The sequence below is a fragment of the Odontesthes bonariensis genome, chromosome 18 (genome assembly GCF_027942865.1).
Source record: "Odontesthes bonariensis isolate fOdoBon6 chromosome 18, fOdoBon6.hap1, whole genome shotgun sequence".
Classification (NCBI taxonomy): domain Eukaryota; kingdom Metazoa; phylum Chordata; class Actinopteri; order Atheriniformes; family Atherinopsidae; genus Odontesthes; species Odontesthes bonariensis.
The window spans coordinates 6,580,913-6,605,519 of NC_134523.1; the positions used below are offsets into that span (position 1 = coordinate 6,580,913).

Genomic DNA, 24,607 nt, shown 5'->3' on the forward strand with positions numbered 1-24,607 from the left:
ATAAAGAAATCAGGCAACCAGGAAGGGAGTGAGAACACCTGGCATAATGATTTAGTGGTTAAACCTCCCTCCTTGTTTAAAATGGGAGTGTGCTGAGCCTTGAATTAATGGATAACCTGACGATGCTGTCTCAATGTTACACTGACCTACAGGAAAGCAATCACACACAGTCTGTAAAAGAGACCACATGACAGGTGGTTCTTAACCAAGCTTTATTCAGGAGTTCTAACATACACATCAAGCAGAGTTTGCACATTAAATGCAAAGCAATTAGTTTTCAAAGCAGGAGCTAAAACTTGTCAGCATTCCCCCCCTCCTTTTTTTTTTGTTTCCCTTGAATCTCTGGAAGCTTTTGTTCAGGACAAGTTGTCATTCTTTCAGATGTTCTTGATAACCAGAGCAGACCCGAGATCTTTATGTACCAGTAGTTGAGCCTACGGTTTGCAGAGGGAAACAAATAGTGGTTTTCTTTGTGTGTGCTTGTGGTGGGGTTTTTTGTTTGTTGTAGAATTAGAAATAAGAGATTAGATCAGAGTCCATAATAGCTACACGTTTGCATTTCTTGTTGGAACTAATTTATTTAGCCTGTCATACTTGGCAAATACAACACCAGTTCCAAAATAGATGGGATGCTGTGTAAAATCTAAATAAAAAGAGAACATAATAAAATATCATAGATAAAATGAACACGGAAAACATAAATTATTGATGTGATTTCTTTCCAACATTTCAAGAACATTAGCTCATCTTGAGTTTGATGGCAGTAACCCATCTCAAGAAATTTGTACAGGGCCATGTTTACCAATGCGTGGTATCCCCTCCTCTTTTAGTGACAGTCTGCAAACATTTCGGAAGCGAGAAGACCAGCTGCTGGACCTTTGGGAGAGGAATGTTGTCCCATTCTTTTCTATTGTTGTCATGGCTGCTGGTGGCCACAAAAAGAGTAGAACCCAAGAGCAGACTGAGGCAGAGTAAGACGGAGTATGAGTTTATTGACAGTGATAGATGGTAAGAAGGTTCCGGGAGATTCTAGTCCAGTGGTTCACTGAAACGAGAGTGTTAGTTAGTTGAGTCCAAGGAGAATCCGTGATGTGAAACAGATCGATATCCAGGAGGGGTTTGGCACAGGAGGGTTACCAGGAGTTGCAGATGGCTGTGAAGCTGTTCTGAGTCACAGGCAGGGCGAGCAGGCATGAGAAGGCAGCATTCAAGCATTCAAGACTCCTAAGTTTCATGGTGCTCCAAATGTTTTGAGTTGGTGAAATGTCTGGACTGTAGAAGATCAGTCCTGGACTCTTCTACAACAAAGCCATGATGTTGTAATCAATGCAGTATGTTGATTAGAGCTGTCTTGCTGAAATATGCAAGGCCTTCCTTGAAAAAGACACAGTCCAGATATCAAATCAAATCAAATCAAATTTATTTATATAGCACATTTCATGTACAAACAATTCAAAGAGCTTTACATAAAATAAAAGCATTGCAGCAGGGAGTGCAAGAAGCATTAAAAATACATAAAAGAATATAAAGAGAAACAAATAAAATCATTTAAATTAATTTAAAAACAGGCAACAGTCTAGATAAGTTAAAAGATATTTCATGCATAGACACATGAGAAGAGAAATGTCTTTAACCTGGATTTAAAAATGTCTACATTTGGTGAAAGTTTAATCTCCACTGGCAGTTTGTTCCACTTGTTGGCAGCATAACAGCTAAATGCTGCTTCTCCATGTTTAGTCTGGACTCTGGACTGGACCAGCTGACCTGAGTCCTTGGATCTAAGAGCATATGTCGTTCTAAAACCTTTTTATACCTTTCTGAATTGATGATGCCTTTCAAAATGTGCAAGCCGCCAGTTCCATAGGTGCTAATGAACACCCATACCATCAGAGATACAGCTTTTTTTTAAATGAGCGCTGGTTTCTGGATCATGTTCGCATATGACCTCATCTTTGCACGATAGAGCTTTAACCTGCATTTATTTAGGGCACGATGAACAATGTTCACAGACAAAGATTTTTGAAAATATTCCAGTGCATGCAGTGGTTTCCATGGCAGATTCATTTGTCTTTGTTTTTTGTGCAGTGCCATCTGAGAGCCTGAATTTCATGGGCATCTGATATTGATTTTCGGCTGTATCCGTGTCCAAGAATTTAATCTAATCCATTGGATGGTCCTCTCTAAACCCGAGAAGAAAAATGCCCATGTTGCTGTTTGTTGCAAAGACAATTTTTGCCTACATTATGTTCCTTTGTAGCCTTCTGTCACATCACACCAGTAATTACTGGTAGTAGTATACTACTCCAGTGCATTTGGATCCAAACGGAGCTGGTAAAATGGCTTTCCTCGTTTTTATTCCCTGTGCATGGAATGAGCTTCAAAATACCATCAGCCCACAAACAACCCTCTCTTTACACACCTTTAAGGGTATTTCAAAAACTGAATAGTTGGTATGACTTGTATATCAATGTCTCCCTTAATATTGCTGTGTTTTATGTTGTACTTAGAACTGAAACTATTTCTTTTTTTGTTTGTTGTTTTATGACACCATCGTGACCAGGAAGAGAAGATGTTTTATCTCAGCAGTGCCTTCTTCGTTGAAAAAAAAAATCAATTGCTGGATGGGTGGGTCAATGGAATGAATAAATGAGTGAGTAAGTAATAAGTTAGACATAAAAAAAATTGTATTGATGCTTGAGTTGTTGATTTATGTTAATAGTTCCAGCTGCCAAATATAAACACGCTGTCTGTATTTCTGTTGTTTGTACCTGCCACAATGACTCAGTCACTGTTGGCATGCATTCAACCATTTATGTTGCAATTATCTTTATTATGGTCATAACAAACAGTGATACTTGTCTGGTTGATAAAACACTGCAAACCTCATCAGCCTGCTGGGGCCTTTCTGTGTCAAGGTTCATTCACAACAACATAATGTATGTCAGTATTATCTATATTGGCAACAATTTTTAATTTCCTTTGTCTACCGTGCTGGTAATCGTGGTATATGAACCATGTCCTGTATTTGATGTCTCTGATTCTGTCTTCATGCTCAATCCTAGGCCGGAGGGAGATCTGGAAAAAAAAACTCAAAGAAGAGAAAAGAAAATTGCCAAAACAGGTCACAGAGAGGAGGTACAGTTTTGCGAGCCATCTTTCAAGAGGGGACATTGATATTGGTGGCCTTTCAGTCTTTTAGTTATAGAATAAGCAATGCTCTCCTTGATTATAGTGTTTTTTCTTAACCACTGAAAAAGTACTTAAATTCTCACATAAATCCACATTTCACAAGTTCTAACGAAAACTCAGAGAACACTTCTATCTAATTTAATAATAATATGTATTAGATATGGAGATATTGAGAGAGGAATTTATCGATGAAATAATTAAATTGACAATGCTTTATACTTGTGTTTACTGTGTTTATTTCTTTTTCATTTGGCCTGTTTACTCAACCAGGACATAAGCCTATTTCTCTTGTTCAGAGTTTTTCTCTGGCTTGTGCTCACACTTACTGCAGAGGCAGCTCCAGCTTTATGTACTCTTTTTTTTAAAAAATTTTATTAGCTCAGTTTCTCTCTTCTTTTTAGTGAGAAAAAGGATTCTCATCTCCAGGCTGAGTGTTGACTGCAAAAACTGCGTCTTCTTCCGTAAATTACTATAAATTACTTCCTGTCGACCAAAGGTTTCCATTTGGAAAGCCGATGCTCTCTCGTGTTTCCGAATCTCCTCACCTGCAACACTGAGGAAAGCTGCTTTCTTGAAGACTTTAGACTTTTTGTTCCAGGAATTTTGCTTCTCCGATATTTCCAACCTGAGGGAAATACTGGGAGCTTTTCACGTGGCTGCTCAGGAGCAGTACTGCAGCTTTCGGACAGTTTCAGGGAAGAGGAATGTGTACAGTACATGGAGTCCAAAAACAAGATGGTACATTCCATCAAGTGATGGTGTGTTTAAAACTGGAATACAGTTAAATAAGAAATAAGTACCAAAGTTTTAGTCTCCTGTCAGTTTGAAGTGTCCTGGCCTGTTCAATTTACAGTATCCCCCTATCAGCGCATGATATTAAACCAGTCTATGTTCTCTCTTTCCTGGCCTGCTGGCTTCTCTACATCCTCTGCCCATCTATACTATCGGTACATATTCTGTCCATCACATTGCTTCAAAGTGGATTTTCATTTCGGCCCTGTGAGTTTGTCCATATTTGTTAAATAACTTTTACTGCATTGTAAATTTCAATCAGTCAAACAGATTTTAATGGAAAAACTTAGGAAACCATGTTCATACAACACATCTAGAGGTAAGGAAATCATCATATTCTGTCTGCATCTTTAATACAGATACACTTTTGTTAACAAGTACAATGAAACTGCACAAACCACGAGTAGAGCATTTAGTAACTTATGAATGTAAATCAGTAAAGGCAGTGCTGGAAGAACTTGTGCATGAATTTAAATATGCAAAGCACTCTTCACTGTAGTATTTAAAATATTGTTAGAGCTTATATTGGTCAAATCTAGCAACAAATGATTTTACATTTTATTGTATTCTATGTTGTTTAAGAGATTTGATCAATTTTTTCACTGGATTTTCTCCTTTCCTTGAAATTAACAAAGACTAGCCTATATAATGCATACAGAGGCACTGCCAGGCTGGGGACTCCTGCCAATAGAAAGATGATGGCGCTAATCCACGAAGGGTACGGCACTGATGCCAGAACTGGAAACTTCTCCTGTTAATCATAAAGCAGAACCAGCAAGTTAACAATATTTCGTACAGCTGCAACCTTTACCGTTTCTGATGCACATACTGTTAATGTATATGAACAAATGTTGTCCTTATGAGCTTGTGAGCTTACAGAGTTGGGGTCCCAGACAAGATAGGTGAGTTCTTTTTGGGCTTGAGTCACCAGGTAGAACACTAAGATAACCAAGATGATTAAAGGACTGATGAGCCTCCACGAAATCTGCCAGAAGATGGATGGTTTATGTCCAATCATGAACTTAATGTCCTCATTGAACCTGCCAAAGAAAATAATTTTAATTGAATTAGAAAACTGAACTCCATTTAATCAGGAGTAGATTGCTGAGCAGATTTAATTCCTATAAAATTACCCGTTTGTTCTAGCCTTGATAAGAGCAGCACAGAAAAGACAGAATGTAAAGTTTAGGCTTTAAAACATGCATAGAAAATTTCTTATATAATTGTAATATAAGGAAAAAAATCAACAGTGTATGATTTAACATGATGGAAGGGTTTGAGTACCCCCATGACCCTGAAAAGCTACAGAATGTCACCTCCATGCGGGCTCACAACCTACAGGGGGGATCAATGTTTGTTGCAATGTGAACCAGGTAGCAGGTGAAGTCTGCCTGGACCTGCTGATTCCCAACATTTCAAACAAGTTCTTGGAGCATGGAATGTCACGTTACTGGCAGAGAAGGATTCTGCTCTGGTGTGGTGGAGTGGAGTGGTTCCAACTAGATGTGGTTGGGTTCACCTCCAGACAAATGAGCCCTGGAGTCGAACTGGAGAAGGACTGATGGATTCTTGGCCCTCCAAAGTTTCCCATAAAAAGAGGCATCGGATGGCAGGGGCAGGGGTATACTCACGACCCCTGACTGCGCACCTCTGTGTTCGAGTTCTCCCCTGTGAATGAAAGGGTTCCTCCCTTGTGGAGTGAGTTGCAGGAGGAAAGGCTCTGGTTGTAATTTGTGCATATTCCATATTTGCATATTGCATATTTCTTGGGTTTTCCAGGTGGGGTCTTCGTATGTATTGCCACTGGGGTATTCCATTGTTGTCCCGGGGGACTTCAATATCCATGTGGGCAATGATGGGGTGACAAGGAGAATAGGCCTCCCGGATCAGAACTCAAGCAGTGTTTTGTTATTTGACTTCTCTTTGAGTCATTAATTGTCCATAACGAATGTTCAAGCACAAGGTGGTTCATAAGTGTACTTGGCACCAAGCCACTTTAGGCTAACTGTCGATTTATTTCAATCAGTTTTATAGTAGTGTCATCAGACCTACAGCCATGTGTCTTGGACAAGTAGGTTGAGAGATGGGCAGAGCTGTTAACTGATCACCATCTGGTGGTGGGTAAGACCCGGTGGTGGAGTGAACTGCCTCACAGACCTGGTTAATCTAAACGAGTAGTGAGGGAGAACTGGGAACATCTTGTGGAAGCCCCTATCAGTGAAATCTCAACACACACCTCTTTTTTTACATGTACCAGGGTAGACCAGGGGCATGGAATCAGAATAGACCAAGTTCAGAGCACCCACTGCAGATGTGGCTTCCAGGAGCTGTGGCCAGTGGATCATCGATATGGTTGGCCAGCCATTTCAAAATCTTAAACAAAACAGACAGCACATGTTCAGCTGGATGTACAACATGACCGATGGCAAAAAAAACTGGTAGAAGGCCCCACCGGAAATGAAAGATATCATAATTGCAAGGGCTACTCTGGCTTCTGAAGCTGTAGATATTAGTCGTAAAGGTGCTAATTCCAAAAATGGTGATAATGCTGTGTCTATAATACATTGCAGTGACATTACAATATCATTATTTAAGAAGGTTTCCAGTCTTGTAGCCATCCCTGAAATTGTGTTAAGTATTCTGAAAGGAAAGACACCATAAAGATTTCCAAATACTGTACCAGAATAAATACCAAAGCCACTACTGCTGTCTACTGGCAAGTGCAGACGTCAATATAAAAAAGGCCCCTTCAGTAAGCAACTGAATTTGTTATTTGTAAAAGCATCTCTGGTTATCCGTATAATTATCATCAAATAATAATAATGAGAAAAGCTCAAAAAAACTATCACAAAAAAATTGCAAAGAATATTACTGCAAAGTACCAGAGGTGTCACACCATCTTGCAGAAAAACTGAGTGTAATTATTAGTATTGTTGCTCACAATTTCATAGTGACACATACATTCTCTTTTACAAATAATGTCACAGAACTAGTCCACACACTGAAATCGTACATGTTATCCAACAGATTTGTATTTCTACAAGTATTTTAATTCTGAAAACAAATATAATTTTCACTGCAACAAATCAGAGACTCTAACAAATGGGCCTGTATAGTATATTTGATATTAATTAGTTGTGCATCATGCCGTGTGAAAGTAAAACAGGGAGGTCAAAGTTAGGCCCCCTGCTGATACGTCTTAGAGCCCGCGAGGGTGGTTTAAAAGTGGCAAAACAGGCCAACTCAAGTGTTCTGGCACACCACAGCCGGGATTAGAGAACACAGACGGTGCAGTTGTTAATTAGTTGATTCTGAAACGCCAGCTTGATATGTTTAAGGGCACAGTGACGTTGGGTTGAGCCGTCTTTGTGTTACATGTGTCAATTACAAGGAGGAATGACAACAGGTTAATGAGGACATCTTTTTTCACCCATAAGGTGAAACCTATGTGTGAAAGAGGCTTATTTTTGACCTTGGTATAGATTTTGAATTCCCCCCACTGGGGGATGAATAAAGTATTTTTCTATTCTATTCTATTTATCCTCATCATAGAATACTAATGAATGTAAAGTTGACAACATATGTCAGGAGCGTGGAGCCAATCCCAGCTAACCTTAGGCACAATAAACTGTTTATAAACTTTATTCTAAATGAATGAAAATTTATCGCCATGAGCCCCAATTTAGCTGATTTTTATGTGAATATAGGCCTAAAAATAGTAAAAGCTTTTAAACTCTAAAAGTAGATCAAAAACGGTTTTATTGTAAGCAACTATAAGGGTTGCGACGTCAGTGGTTGTAGATGCTAAAACTTGGCTTGAGAAGAAAGGTGGAGAAGGATTTTAGGTTGTAGTCAAGGAACTTCTTACAAACCTTCCAAACTAGGGATATCATGGAGCGATAGAAGAAGCATTTTGGTTAATTGCTGAAGGCTCTTGACACTGTGGGATTGTCTCGACTGACACACATCTACAATATTGCATCTAGGTCCAGAACCATGCCTATAACTTTCCCAATCTACATATATTTAGTGGACTTCGGTAGGTCTTATGACTGTCTCCTTAAGGAATTCTGTTGGGATTCTGTGGGGGATGCTGTGAGAGTACCAAGAACTAAAGTCTTTGTTGTGGGCCATCAGGTTATTGTATAACCAAAGCAAGGGCTGTGTCTGCATGCTTGGCACAAAGCTGAGCCTGTGATGGTGAGAGTTGGACTATGCTGTGGCTGCCCATTGTCATTGATCCTGTTTGTGGTCTTTATGAACTGGATCTCAAGGTGTAATGCGGAGAAAGGAGGGTATCTGGTTTGGGAAAGTCAGGACTACATCTCTGCTTTTTGCGGATGATGCAGTTCTGTTAATGTCTAAAAACACCAAGCCATGACCCTCAGTGTGTACTGGTGGAGTTTCCAGTGGAGTGAGAAGTTGTTGGGATAAATATCAGCCTCTTCAAATCTGAGGGCATGGTTCTCAACTAGAAAAGGGTGGAATGCTCCATTTCTGTAGGTAGGGGATCTTTGTCTCAGCAGAGCGTTGTAAGTATCTTGGGATCTTGTTCACAACTGATAGGAGGATGGAATGAGAAGTGGAAAGATGCACTGCAGCCTTGTTGTTAATACTGAGGGCACTGCGATGAAGAGGAAGCTGTTTTTGATTTACTGGTCCATCTACATTCAAACCCTCACCTAAGGTCATGAGATTTTGGAAGTGTGAAAGAAGAAGAAAGCAGATTAAATGAGTTTGCCTCTGAGGTTGGCTGGGCTAAGGCACACGATAAATATCTTAGACATAAGGTGAGAGTCTTGTGCATCTGGGGGGAGCTTGCAGTAGAGCTGATATTCTTCTGCATCGACAGGACTCAGATGGGTTGGTTCAGGCATCAGATTAGAATGTCCCTGATTGCCTCCCTATGTGCCCATCCAACAGGGAAGAAACTCCTGTGCAGACCCAGAACTCGCAGGAGGGATTATAACCCTTCTGGCTTGAGCTTCAGGATCCCCCAGGAACTGCTGGAGAGTGTTGCTGGGGAGAGGTATGTTTGGCTCTCCTTTCTGGACCTGTTCCCTCCGCCACCCAACTTCGGGTAAGGGGAAAATAATAGATGGACGGATGGATGAATTTGCTTAGCCTGTAAAACGAAAGCAAGAAACAAAACAAAACAAACATACAAAAAGAAACGTGCTGAAACAGGTCATAGAGAGGAGGCACAATTATGCAAGTTAGTTACTGGTGAATTTGTCATCATGAATGACAGCAGTAATATTTGTAGCAGACAAGCTTTTACTTAATTTGCTGTGGGCTCTGCAATTTTAGTTTAAGCTAATTCAGAGATTTGCACAGACACATGCAGAACTGTAAATATCATAAAAAGCCAAGAACTATGTTTTACTTAGTTGTTGAGTTAGACTTTTAAACTAAATTGAATAGATTTTCTGTTCAGGTTTTATAGGGTTGGTCTGAATCAGGGATCTATGAAGCAGTGGATCCCTGAGTTATGATAGCAAAAGTCAACCCTGCCACTAACACTAATATATTATAAATAGAACTACTACTGTTTATGCTTCGGAGGAGCCAACCACGCAATTGAGCTGTTTATCTGACAGCTAACAAGCAAACTGCTCTGCCTTCATCACAGAAATGTAACTTCTTTGAATGCGAGGATTTCCTAAGCTTGACAGAAAGCTTAAATTGCAGAAGAATAATGAGAAAAAAAAGAGGAACTGGACTAATTGTGTTCGGGGCGAAGTTGAAACGATAAACCACTGTAGATGTTAGAGTTGGCTACAACTAGCTCAGGAATGAGATTTGTGCATATTGAATTGAAGAACAGTCTCTCGTGGCAGTTATCATGGGACTGTATATGCATGTACTTACTGGAGCTTCTTGTCATTATGGATAAATTCAGTAATGGAACAATGAGGTTAGAGGGATGAATCTTTCCTTCCCCTGCTGGTGTGCTCGTGTGTAGCTGACAGCATAGCTGAATCTTCAGCAGGACATGCCCGCCGTAACAATGTAAGTTTCGCAATTTTTTCAGTGTTAATAACTTATTCTGTGGGTGCAGGGTGACCGAAATATTTAATACCAATGCGTGTATTTGTGATTTTACATGTAAGCAGTCTGCTTCAGTAAAAACTCACTAACCTCTGTTTGTCCCAATAGTGTGGTTAATTTGAGCTGATCTAAATTTGGTCAATCACTGTCTTCAGTGGACACACCAACAAATTTTCAGAGCAGAGAGCACTGCCTTTTGTCTTTCTTTTGATTCAATGTAAACACAAGAAACTTGTGCTAAAGAAAAATAAAAAATAAAAGGACCAGACTCAGTGAATAATTCCCTATACTCCCTATAATATAGATCAGTGAGCAGTGCTGACCAACATGTCATTGGAGTCATCAGATGGGAACCTCCTTTCATCAGTGTTTCGTCTAGTTGGGCCCACCACGACACCTCCAGGAGGCTAGACAATGACCACTGGCGTCCCAGAGTCACCTACCTAATGCCAGCCAACACTGCTCCTCACACCACAACAACCATCTTTTACAGCCACAATCTACCCCAGCCTCTCACCAACTGCACACCAGTCACAGCGGGGTGGGGATGCAAACCCTGGTTTGGGTAGGGGAAGAAATAAAAGAGGTAAGATAAGTAGGAATGGGATTCAAACCCTGGTTCGGGTAGGGAGTAATGAAAATATACAGGGTGCCAGAGGTGGAGGCAGGACAAGACACACTAGCAGATTCAGCAGACAAACTCACCTAAACAGTCCTATAATCACTGAAAATGCCAGTAAAAAAAAAAGCCATACAACTCACTCAAAGCCAACTCACCCAAAATGGCCGCCTGGTTTCAAAAGGATCACATGTGCCGAACCCTCCACTTGAATATCTTGAACTTCTTCTTTGCTTTTTCAAAAGTCTGTTTACCCTAAGTGCTCCCCCTGCTGGGCCCGCCCCCCAGCTGCTATTGCATCTTCTAATCCAAATCCACTGGCTGGATTTTACTGCCTCATCTGACACTTCCTGCACTATTTTCCTCACACTCTGTCCACTTACACCCAGCTCCCTCAACAATGAGACAACAGACTTTGCAACAAATCCTCTACATCCTACTTCCACTGGACATATTCTAACCTTCCATCCTCGCTGCTCAGCTTCTGCCCCCAACTGCTACTAATTCCTCCCAAGGAACAGTCAGCTCTATGAAATAGACTCTCTACTCCTAGACCACAAGACTATATCAGGCCTTAGATTTGTAGAGGCTATCTCCTGGGGAACAACAAGCTTATTTCCTAAATCTACCTGCATCTCCCAATCACAAGCATCCTCCAAGCTGCCGTGCCTCCTTATCGTCTTTTAACTTTCTCCCCCTCTTGAACAAATTGAATTGCAACTCTCTTCACCTTAGACCCTCCTAAGTTTACCTGCCTTCGTTTATCTTCAATACCTGGAGCTAAGCTTCTTAATACTTGGTTATGTCGCCACGTATACCAGCCTTGTGACAGACTAACCTTACAACCTGACAAAATATGCCTTAGAGTTGCAGTACCTGAACATAACGAGCATAACGGGTCTCCATTTACCCAGAGTTTTAAGTTCTGGGGAGTTGGCAATACATCATATGTCGCCCCTATCAAAAATCTAATACTCCTTTCCTCCATACTCCACAGTTCTTTCCAACTAAGCTTTTTCTTCTCTACACCTTCCCAATTGAACCACCGTCCCTGCTTAGCCTGAGCCACTGCCTTTGCACCCCTTAACATTTCCTCCTGTCTACGAATCTGCTCAACAACTAGCTTTCTCTTCTCCTTGGGACCTGCTCTACTCCACACTGGTTTGCCTGGACCAAGCTCCAAGCCTCCCTGGCCTATTTGCACATTACCCACAATCTCTGCATGTCTAAGAGTTGCTTCTGCCTCCTGAGCTGCCATTCTTGGTTTCCACTTCCTCCCCTTGGTTGGGTTTGGAACCACCTTACTAACTACCACATCTTTACTCCCAGCTAACAGGAGCTCTGTCCTAACTTTAGTACATTTAAACTCCTCTACTAGACTAGATACTGGGAGCTGGAGTATGCCTTTCCCATACAGTGCCACAGTACTTAAGCATCTAGGAATACCTAGCCACTTCCTAATATAAAAACTAACTAATCTTTCCATTTTTTCTTCTAGAGATAATGGAATCTCATACACAGACAGTGGCCACATCAACCTAGGAAACAATCCAAACTGCAGACACCACAGCTTCAACTTTCCTGGAAGCTCTGATTTATCTATTCTATCCAGTCCCTCAGCAACATCTTCCCGAAACTGCACTGCGCGCTTTCCATCATTCATGTCTGCCTGGTACCACCTGCCTAAACTCTTTACTGCCTTTTCCCTAATTATTGGAATGCTTTCTTAATCTATTACAAACTTTCTATCACTTAATTTCCCTCTACTTATTGAGATACTTCTAGACTTAGTAGGTTTGATTTTCATACCAGCCCACTTTAGATTTTTATTAAGTCTCTCAAGTATTCTCTTCATACATGGCACTGTTGTAGTCACTAACGTCATATCATCCATGTATGCTCTAATTGGTTTAAGGCGCATGCCATCCTGACGTCTCTCTCCTACAACCCACTTGAAAGCTCTAATAATTATCTCCATGGCCATTGTAAATGTTAATGCAGAAATCATACACCCTGCCATAATGCCTATTTCTAGCCTCTGCCAACCTGTTGTGAAACCTGCTGTACTTAGGCACAGTCTAATATCCTGAAAATATGCTCGTACTAAGTTAACAACTATTACAGGCACTCTAAAATACTCAAATGCTTTCCAAATAAGGCTATGTGGCACTGAACCAAATGCATAGATCCAGAAATATAACATGCAAGTCTTTTTTCTCAGTCTTGGCTGTCTGAATCTGATGCCAAATCAAGCTAGTGTGCTCTAAACACCCTGTGAAACCTGGTATTCCTGCCTTCTGCACAGTAGTATCTATTAAGCTATTCCTTTCTAAATAACTAGCTAATCTCAGTGCAACTAAACTAAAGAAAATCTTCCCCTCTACATTTAGAAGAGAGATCATCCGGAACTGACTCAGGTCCGAGGACTCTTTCTCCTTTGGAATAAGAACGCCTCGTGCCCTACGCCATGCTCTAGGAATAACCTGTTTCTCCCAAACTATTCTTAATTGCCTCCACATAAACTTTAGGATATCAGGTGCACTTTCATAAACCCGGTAGGGGACTCCATTTGGCCCTGGGGCCGACGAAGCCTTTGCATGCCTGACTACCTCTTCAACCTCTTTCCACCTAGGTGGTCTAACATCCATCTTATGAGCTATCTCTCCTAATGGTGGCATGTCAGGTGGAAGGCCTACTACTCTACGCTGCTCAAGATCTGCATATGTATTTACTCTTCCACCTCTGACTTTGTTGCCTTAAGCTGCCCTCCCTTTTCCTGGTTAAACAATCCTTTAACAAACTTGAACGGGTCCCTGTAAAATGCCGTCCTTACATATTCTTTCTTCTTTCTCTTTTTCCTAAGACATTCAGCCCTTCTGAGTATTGCTAGCCTGCTTCTCAATTCTTCATGCAAAACATTAATTCCCTCTCTCTCTTCTTCTGTAGCTCTTTTCCACTTTCTTAAATTTCTTCTTTCCTTAACCAATTTCTCCATCTCTTTTTGCCATCTAGACTTAACTAAATGTACTCTTTCAACCCTCTTTCTATCTTGCACCCCAAATCTCTCTACACTATAGGAATAAATTATATCTCCCATCTTCTCCAGCCTATCGCTTGCATTTCCTCCTAATCTACCCAATATTATTGACAAATCTTTATTGACTGCCTTCCATTCTTTGTTACTATTTGCCCAAGGCCACTTAACTCTAGCTTTCTGCTCCATATTTCTCTCTCTAACTGGGATGTTCACCTCAGTATCAGCTGCATCCCTTGTTAGAACCTCCTCGTCCACCTCCGTAGCTGTGTTATTGATATCCTTCGGACTGTGGTTTTCTACCTGCCGCTGGACTTCATCCGACTTACTCGATTGACTTCTTAAAAAGTACTGATCGATGCGGCCACACTGCCCTTCTTTTACCACACATCTCTTTCTTCCATGATGCATTTTAAGGCCTCTAACTGATGTTACTTTCTGCCAGCCACAAGGACAAACCTGAAGCTTACTTCCCTCTAGTCTACCACTTTTATTTTGTCCAACTACGCTCTCTTTCCTCTGAGAACTATTCTGGTCAGTTCTAGCCCTAGAGAATAGGTCCGTGCCCCTATCCTTCACTGAGTCGCGTATCCACCTCAGAGTCATGTTCGTTCCAGTGTCAGTTGCCATGTTGTCTGCCTGTGAGTCATCTTCCGCCCCTGCTCTCGCTGACTCTAAGGGTATTCTCTTTAATCTACTTGTAGCTTATGCTGGTTGTAGCAAAGCTGCTAGGCCTTGCTAACGCTACCATGGATTACTAGCCCATGGCAGCACCTTTGGGGTCTTTACCTCCTGTCAGCTGTCTTTCCAATCTGTCACATGGTCTTTCCCTTGTTGTCAGCTGCCCTATTCACAACAGTCACTAGCTAGGCTAGATTTGGATTCAATGTAAACACAAGAAACTTGTGCTAAAGAAAAATAAAAAATAAAAGGACCAGACTCAGTGAATAATTCCCTATACTCCCTATAATATAGATCAGTGAGCAATGCTGACCAACATGTCATTGGGGTCATCAGGTGGGAACCTCCTTTCATCAGTGAAACCTTATTCTCTTTATTTTTCTCATTCATTCTGGTTGGTGGTTAATAGCACATTTTTCAGCGATGTGACAAAGTCAGAATGAAGGTTTGTTTGTTTCACTTGTACTTTAGGCAAATACAGAAACTTTCCACACTCACCTGTCTATGCCGTAGATGTAAACAACAGCTATCAGCTCAAACAATCCAATGGTTAGCAGTGGAACAGATCCAGCAAAGTTGTCAAAGAGAGTTACCCAGTAAAGTCCTGAATTCTGCGCGAACAGGAGGCAGATGATGAAGGAAACAATGCATGTTATTCCTGTAACACACAGAAAAGAAGGGGGGGGGGGGCAAGGTAGTTTGTTTCAAACAAAAAGTTATTTAGAGCTTGAAAGCTGATTTGTAGAACTTTTTTTCAGGTAGGAAACAGAATACCAGTTACTGCTTCTTGGGGCCATTTTTCAGGCAATATTTTCAAATCTTTCAAGGGGACCACCACTCCCTCAATGTTGCCAAAAAGAGTTGAGAGTCCTAGGCAGAGAAGCATGATGAAAAAGAGGACAGACCAGGCTGGGGAGCCAGGCATCTTGGTGATGGCCTCAGTGAAGACGATGAAGGCCAGACCTGTTCCCTCCACTCCCTGAACAAACGAATACAATGCGGATTAGAGTAAAACACAATATTATGGGAAATTTCACAGATCTTCATCAAAATAGTCACCTCACTGAGAAGTGTCTGCATGTCACAGGTTTGGATGTTCAGTCCAAGTATGACATCATAATTGGAGCTGTTCAGATGATTAAAGGCTGTATCGTAGTTGCTTGCTGTGATGCTGTCCTCAGGAAGTTCAAATGCATTTGATAATTTCATGATGTTTCTAAGGAGAGCAAAAAAGTAACAGACATTACAACTCCAGTTATTGCTTTTAGAGTGTTAGAAATGTGCATATACAGTAGTTAAATAGTATGAATGAATGAATCAGGAATCTCACAAAGCAAAGGAAAATATCCAAGCCAATTCAATCCAATTTTATTTCTAAAGCACTTTACAACAACCTCAGTTGACCAAAGTGCTGTACAGAAAAATAAAAACAAAAAATTAAAAGAATAAAATACAAGAATAAATTAAAAGATATAAAACAGCTATATAATTTAAAACAATAATAATACTAAAATAAATCAAATTAAAAAAATTGTACATTCAACATCTCACATCGTGTCGAAAGCCAAAGAGAAGAGATGTGTTTTAAGATAGGATTAAAAAACAGACAGAGAGGAAGCCTGTCTGACGTGGAGAGGGGGGGGTATAGGGCTGTAGCAGCTCGGAGAGGTAGGATGGTGCGAGACCATTAAGGGATTTAAAAGTAAATAAAAGAATTTTAAAACTGATCCTAAAATGTATGGGCAGCCAGTGAAGTGAGGCTAAAATGGGGGAAATATGCTCGTATTTACGTGTTCCAGTTAAAAGACGTGCGGCAGCATTTTGCACCATCTGAAGACGGGCAATGGAGGACCCACTAACCCCCACATAAAGAGCATTACAGTAATCCAGGTTACAAAGGCATGAATTACTGTTTCAAAGTATTGCTTTGAAAGAATAGGTTTTATTTTTGCAAGCTGCGTCAAGTGGAAGAAACTCGATTTAACAACCGAATTTACCTGACAGTCGAGCTTGAGATCAGTATCCACTTTCACCCCAAGGTTAGTGACAGTTGGCTTAATGAACTGGGACAAGGAGCGCAGATCTACAAAGGGGGCCCCAGTAGTGCCACCAAAAACCATCACCTCTGTCTTTTTCTCATTCAAATTTAAAAAGTTTATACTCATTCAGGCCTTTATGTCGTCCAGACACCTGAGTAGTGATTTCACAGAATAAGCGTCTTTCTTTTTCAGTGGGACATAAATATACAACACTTCTGGGTAACAGTGAAACTGAAAGCCATGTCCAGTGACGACTCACTCGTGAATGCAGCTGTCATATTTCTCAGTGGCCCTGAAGCCAATGATGGTGTAGGTTACTGTTGCTGCATAGATTGAGGTTAGGCCAGTTACCACAGTCAGGATCACAGCATCTTGCATGCAGTTGTTGCTGGAGAGAAAAAAAGCAGAAAATTGAAACCACATAACATCCTGAGCAGTTACTACACACACCTGAGTATGTTCAAATGCCATAAGATTATAATAATGCACAATGGCTCTTACTGAACAGGGTTGTAGCTTGAGAAGGAGATAAGGCCTCCCCATGCTATGCTAAAGGCGTAAAAGACCTGGGCACCAGCATCCAACCAAGTTGTTGGGTTAATCAACTCATTCACCTACACATAGGAGACATGAGTTAATATGTTATTACGCACAGATACTGTGTGTGGAGCGGACCAGCCAGAACTAAAGAACTCTTTAGTTCTTGTCTTCGGTGACTTTAACAAAAAAAATCTCACTCGCAAACTTTCTTATAAGCTTATTAAATACCCGACCAGACAGGAGAATATTCTGGATCACTATTACACCACAGTCAGGGATGCGTATCACGCTGTCCCCCATGCTGCACCGGGCCACTCTGACCACGTCATGGTCCACCTGATTCCTGCATACAGGCAGAAACTAAAGCTCTGCAAACCTGTTGTGAGGACATCAAGGAAATGGACCAGTGAGGCTGTGGATGATCTCCAGACGTGTTTGAACTCTACAGACTGGGATATGTTCAGGACTGCTACCAACAGTCTGGATGAGTACACAGAGGCTGTGACATCATACATCAGCTTCTGTGAGGACTGCTGTGTTCCATCACGCACCAGGGTGAGTTACAATAATGGCAAACCCTGGTTCACAGCCAAACTCAGAAGGTTATGGTTGGATAAGGATGAGACCCTCAGGGACAAAGACAGATTCAAAGAGGCGCAGTACAAGTTTAGCAAGGCAGTGAAAGAGGCTAAACGACTGTACTCTGAGAAGCTCCGACACCAGTTCTCAGCCAACGACTCTGCATCGTTCTGGAAAGGGCTCTGTCTCTCCACCCACCTTGAAGAACTGCACCGATCAGCTGTCTCCAGTGTTCACAGACATTTTCAACACCTCGCTGGAGACATGTCATGTGCCAGCCTGCTTCAAGACCTCCACTATCATTCCTGTTCCCAAGAAGCCAAGGTCCACAGGACTTAATGACTTCTGACCCGTCGCGCTGACCTCTGTGGTTATGAAGTCCTTTGAGCGCCTTGTGCTCTCACACCTGAAAGAGATCACTGATCCCCTTCTGGACTCCTTGCAGTTTGCCTACAGAGCCAACAGGTCTGCAGACGATGTACGTAGTCAACTTGGCCCTCCACTACATCCTCCAGCACCTGGACTCCGCAGGTTCCCCACGCCAGGATCCTGTTTGTGGATTTCAGCTCTGCTTTTAATACAATCATCCCGGCTCTGTTTCAGGAGAAGCTCTCCCAGCTGAGTGTGCCTGACTCCACTTGCAGGTGGATTAAGGACTTCCTGTCTGACAGGAAGCAGCATTTGAAGCTGGGAAAACACGTCTCAGACTCACAGCTCATCAGCACTGGTTCCCCCCAGGGCTGTGCTCTTCTCCCTGTACACCAACAACGTGGACGACACCACTCTCATCGGACTCCTCTCTGATGGCGACGAGCCTACAGGTGGGAGGCTGACCATCTGGTGACCTGGTGCAGGGAGAACCACCTGGAGCTCAACGCTCTAAAGACAGTGGAGATGGTTGTGGACTACAGGAAGAACTCAGCCTCACCTACCCCCATCACCCTCTGTGACTCCACAATTGACACTGTGGAGTCTTTCCGCTTCCTGGGAACTATCATCTCCCAGGACCTCAAGTGGGAGCTGAACATCAGCTCCCTCATCAACAAAGCCCAGCAGAGGATGTACTTCCTGCGGCAGCTGAAAAAATTCCACCTGCCAAGGACAATGATGGTGCACTTCTACTCCTCCATCACTGAGTTCATCCTCACCTCTTCCATCCCCATCTGGTACGCTGCTGCCTTTGCCAAGGACAATGGCAGACTGCAGCGTGTGCATCGGTCTGCGGAGAAGGTGATTGGCTGCAATCTTACATCTCTCCAGGACCTGTACGCATCTAGGACTCTGAGGCGGACAGGGAAGATTGTGGCTGATCCCTTGCACACCAGTCACAAACTCTTTCAGACACTCCCCTCTGGCCGGAGGCTGCGGTCCATCAGGACCAAAACCTCACGCCACAAGAACAGTTTATTCCCATCCGCTACTAGCCTTATCAACAAGGCCCGGAGCCCCCCTTGACACTCCCTCTCCCCTTCCAGGCCTACAGCCACATTAATGTAGCATCTTCAGACCTTCTGCGTTACATTAACACACAGTCTCTATTTGTATATATATAGAGAGATTTTGTATATATATCTATATTGTCTGCACCAACTATACCAAGTCAAATTCCTTGTAAGTCCAAACCTACTTGGCAATAAACTTGATTCTTATTCTGATTCTGATGAAAAGTAGATGTTGGAAATGTAACTTTTTTTCTTTATTGGACGATTTTAAACATACATCTGGGGTGAAGAGGAACTTAATCCCACTGAAGGAGCCTTTAAGAGTCAGTCCGCGGATGAGGAAGATGAACAGCACGATGTAAGGCAGGATTGCTGTGACATACACTACCTGAGGTCATGGGAAGAAAATTAAAAATGTAAAAGGGTTTTGGCAGTATTGGTTAGATAATGCTTAGTTTCTGACTGCAGGTTTAATGCACCTTTCCTGATGTGTTGATCCCCTTAATGTAAGCAATACAGATGACTGTCCAGGCAGCCAACAGACAAACCACCATGGGCCAGTGGATACCTCCAGAGTCAGATATGGAGGTTGAAGTGTTAAGAGTCACTCTATAAAAGTAGTAATCCACAGTGGAACTCTGTTGGCACTCTGGTATAAATCCTGTTGAGGCATAAAAAAGTCAGTTAATTTGAGCAGAACTGCGAGAGTAATAGATTTTGGAATCTGTGTCTGTACTTTAAAAGACCTGTCTTATTTTCATTGAGAGGACACTGGCTCCAAGGCAGCGGATCTTGAAAGGAGTTAAAGAGATACCACATGATCCAAGCTATTAAGGTGTTGTAGTAAAGTCCAATCAGTAAAGACACCAGCATGGAGGCGATACCTGAGAATAATAATTCATTAATCCAGTAGAATATCAGTGTTATTGTGCAGCTAAAGACTTTTATGCCTCTGCCTGTGATACTCACCAACACCAGTCAAATAGGGGCTGATGGTCCTCCACACTCCTACGCTGCCTTTCCTGAGACGCTGGCCAATGGCAAACTCCATAAGCAAAAGAGGCATTCCTTCCAACACCAGCAGGATCAGGTATGGAAACAAAAAGGCACCTGGAAACAGATCAATAGCATGAAAATACAGATAGACTGTGGGCCAGGAATTTTCAAATTCAGGGACTTTGCTTAAAGCTAGGAAAGATGGTCCACATAATTTAGCTCAATCCTAAAATGTTTTTGAGATGTTTATGATTTGGTCATTGACAGAGATGTCAAGTAACGAAGTACAAATACTTCGTTACTGTACTTAAGTACACTTTTTAGGTATCTGTACTTTACTCCATTATTTATTTTTCTGCCTACTTCTGACTTCTACTCATTACATTTTCACACAAGTATCTGTACTTTCTATTCCTTACATTTTCAAAACAAACAGCCTTGTTACTCTTGGCTTCAGTTTTTTTTTTTTTTTTAACTCTTGGCTTCAGTTTAATGTTTATGTATTTCACGTCATGTGCGCCATCCAATACAGATCAGTGGCGCCTTCCACACCTAGTGAGAACGAGTGTAATTGGATGAATCATATAACGCAAACACTCATCGGTTAGGCTATTCGTCAAATTTGTGCTTACACACAAGGAAATCGTCATTCGTCAGAAGCAAGCAGGTGTTCTACAAACTGCAAACGCAAAGCTGCGCAAAGTGTATGCCACGCCACAATGTGGGATTCAGAAAAAGATGGTGAGAGCGTATCGGGAGATGGAGACGAAGACCAACAAGACCTTCCTCATCCTTGGCCCTATCTCAAAGAATTTTTCGAAATAGTCGGGTGCAAAAATGACTCGTGGAAAATGCAATGCAAACTCTGCACACCCAAGACCCACGTGCAGAACTAATCAGTTTTCAAATTAAGCTTGCAATTCATATAGTGGCATCTACCTTTCTGTGTGGTTTTTTTAAAAAAATATATATATATTATTTTTTTTATTTAAAGGTTACTTTATACTTTTATACTTTAAGTAGGTTTTGGAGCACATGCTTTTTCACTTTTACTTGAGTAAAGAGGTCAAGTTGATACTTCAACTTTTACCAGAGTGTTTTTAAACTGCAGTATCTATACTTCTACTTAAGTAACAAATGTGTGTACTTTTGACACCACTGGTCATTGAATCTCACAAACACATACCAAGTAAGCCAAAGCCAGATATTGCAGTTTGAAAAAAAAAGGGCTTTCTAAACAGATCTATTTATTTCTAACTCATGAACATTATCCATATTTGGGATGTTTTCCTTTTTTTTCTTCTGTTCGTGTGGTTCATTTTTCTCTTTGTTATAATTTAGAATTTCCTAGTGTGTCACAAATCTAGGTGGTCATTTAGAGTCTTGTTGGTTGCCATGCTATTGCTGTTGGTGTTTATGTCTCCTTTGTGTTGTTTTGCTGGCTTATTTATAATCTTATGTATCTTTTATCTTTTCTATGCCTTTTTATTGATATTTATTGTGTAACTTTGTAGACGTTTATTCTATTGGTGGTTTTTTATATATCTTTATGGTGTTTTTGGCTCGTTGTTTGTTTAAATCTTTTGTGGGTTTTTTGTGTCTTTTGGGAAAAAAATTTAAAATTCGTCTGAAATTAAAGTACTCATGTACTGTCACTGTCACTTAAACCAAATCTCACACATTTAGTCAAATCTAAATTATCTACTTTTAACAAATAAGTCAGGTATTCCCAGTGGAACATGGCTTTGTGATGACATGATAAGTGTTACTTTATTTACCTATCAGTGTTACTAATGTTATCATTGATTGGTTCATATCCTGGATATGTTTTCTTTTGATTGTTTCACACAGCCTATCAGGTTTACTTGTTAAAATCAGCAGCCAATGACAGTGTATAGGCTCTGTAGAACCACCTATAGATTGTTCTGTTGATGTGAATCTGAAAAGTATTTTTTGTTTTATGGTTACAAACATTTTCTGGTAAATTACCAACTTTGTCAGCTATTTTAGCAAGTTTTGGGTATTTAGCACACTTTAAGTTTTATTACGTCAATGGTATTTATTGTAAGCCAAGACTGTCTCAGATTTAAGGCTTTCCTTATGAAAAAATAAGTTTATTTTTATTATTATTTCTTAAATATCCAAAAGAAATGTTCATATTAACTCCCTATGAGTAAACATTTTCATTCAATGTGTAAAAGTTTACCAATGAGTAATTTGAACAATTACAGTTGTGTACATGTGGAAATACCCATGCAATCCACAATGCCACGGCATTAATAGTCCAAAGGGATGGTAAATAAAAAGCAGAAACAGAAGTCAAGAAAGTAGCCAAATATCAATGTATTACACAAAGAAATTTGCTTTTTGACTGGATATTTCTGATGAAAGTGTGAATATTACTTTCAAACATTCTATGGATGGTTCATATCATTATTATTATTATAAAATCTCCCAAATGTTTAGTTTCGATGTGTGTTGCTAATACAGTGCCCTGAAAAGCTCAGCTAAATTTTCATCCCACATCATTAGACCCCAAAACTGAAAAAAAAGTTCACTTTCTCAAGTATGTTTCAATGAAAAGGTCCCAGTATGATATAAATAATATATAAAAGCTAAATTAACTCAAATATTTTTTTTTGTTTGTGTCCAATAGATTTTGTTTGTGTCTATTGTCTTATTTCAGGTTTGGATACTGCACATGCTGCTGTAGCTCTAATACTGTGTTCATGCCATGATATTCGTCGTTCATCTTAATAAATTTCTTCATCAGTAAATAAAATTTATTACGGTTAAGTGATTACCATATAAATTAGGATTTTTCCAATCACTCTTAATACCTTAAAGCTATACCATGAGCATGTAACTGAATCTTTGTTAGGTCCATCAGGCTTTTCAAAAACAATAATCACTTTGATTCAGTTTGATTCAAAATATTTTCAATGCTCTGAGATCTATAATATTTGAAACTTTTTTTTAAGAGAAAAGATTAAGACTAATTGACTTCTTAAAGACCGTTGCTAATTTTACACAGCAACAAGAAGCTCCACTAGAATAATGATGTAAACTGACAAAAAAACGGGGTTCCTCAACCACACTGTAACTTGTTACATGTGAGCTTACCTCCTCCGTGACTTTGACACAAATAAGGGAATCTCCACACGTTGCCAATTCCAATGCAGAAGCCCACGCAGGTTAATATGTACTGGGCTTTGTTGTCCCACTTGGGCCTGTCACCAACCTCCTCCTTCTCCATCCTTTCCAGATCTTCATAGTTGGGGATCCGGAGATCCAATTGTGGGTTAGGAAGTACCAGTCTCATGCTGCCTCTTCTGAAAGTGGAAGTCAGTGTGAGCACTTACCACAAGCTTAGCAAGGTAGTAACCAGTTTATTATCTTTTACTGATTCTGTTCAAGATTAACAGGTGTACTCTGCCCTATTCTTAGATGCTATGCCAACTCAATCAAACATTAAACATACAAAACAAAGGCACTGTGTTCCCTCCCATTGTGAAGATCTTGTGTTTGAATCCACAAATCCAAAATTTTCAAAACTTTGTTTTTGTAACTCAGTCACCTTTGCAGTTGTCGTTTTGATGTGTCGTCCTCAGGTTGAATAAGGTTGAAAGGCACTATATAAATGCGGACAATATCAATGTCCCGCTTCTTAGAAAAAACAGAGTAGGGTTGTGGTAGACTAAGAGTGTCAAAATAAGGACTCAAATTCAAACTCGAAATAGCAGGTTGAAAAGTAGCAGTGCCAAGCTGGATCTCAAAATACAAGCCCATTGCTCGAGACTCGGGTGTCTGTCCCTTGCAAAATTCCTCATGTGATCTGTGATACCAACACCACTGACCTTTTCCTTCAGCTGTTTACACTTGCCCAAAAAAGTTGTATCACTTACTGCTGTGAAAGAGTAACTGGCAATACGTGACTGTATAGTTGATTACTGTACTGTACTGTGTTTATGAATACTGTATAGCAGTGCCCGTGTGTTGAAAAGTGATAATCTTGAAAACTGTGTAATTAAAGTGGATAGGAACGCAAGAATGTGTTGAACCACAAGTAAAACTGCTATCCAAGAGCAAAGTTATCTGTTGTGACAATTCTAAACAATGATGTATTTAAGAAACAATAAAAAGATGCCATTAGGGGTTTTATATGTACATGTGTAATTCCATTAACTGATTTCTTTCACCAAGCTTCAAATATAGCTGGGTTTCATCCGCATATCAAGACTCATCATATCAATCATCATTGGCACAAACTTACTGGAATCTGTTTGATGAATATGACTTAAACCAGTACACTACAGATCCTTTAACTCCATTGACATGTTCCAGTCTCTGCAGTAAAATGTAGCCTTAAATCCTTTCAAATTCGTGTTTTTGATTTTTGAAAATATTTACTAATTGTAAACTTGATGCGAGCAAAATGTTACAGAAAAATTGCAACAGGAGAAAACAAAGGACTGAAACAATGTATATGTGAAACAATGTAATTCTGTTTGAATATCTGACCACTACTCTTTGAAGAACGAGTGGAATTGAATTTAGTTTGATTGGCTTCCTTCCACATAGGAAGGAATGGCTTACTCCATTGTCACTACATTTTCTAAATTAATGAATGCCGAAGTTGCAATGA

General features: G+C 40.6%; 1 protein-coding gene across 1 annotated transcript; it reads right to left on the minus strand.

Annotated features, from left to right (window-relative positions):
• Positions 1–4,250: 4,250 nt before the first annotated feature.
• Positions 4,251–23,662, minus strand: LOC142367683 (sodium-dependent neutral amino acid transporter B(0)AT1-like). The gene is made up of 13 exons (XM_075449705.1): positions 23,540–23,662; positions 23,086–23,294; positions 19,936–20,076; positions 19,713–19,850; positions 19,446–19,627; positions 19,244–19,354; positions 16,907–17,019; positions 16,665–16,793; positions 15,426–15,582; positions 15,141–15,345; positions 14,865–15,024; positions 4,859–5,021; positions 4,251–4,732 (listed from the first exon to the last, which is right to left on the minus strand). The coding sequence occupies exons 2-13, from the start codon at positions 23,282–23,284 to the stop codon at positions 4,559–4,561; spliced, it is 1,872 nt and encodes a 623-aa protein (XP_075305820.1). The 5' UTR covers positions 23,285–23,294; positions 23,540–23,662; the 3' UTR covers positions 4,251–4,558.
• Between the last annotated feature and the right edge of the window lie 945 nt (positions 23,663–24,607).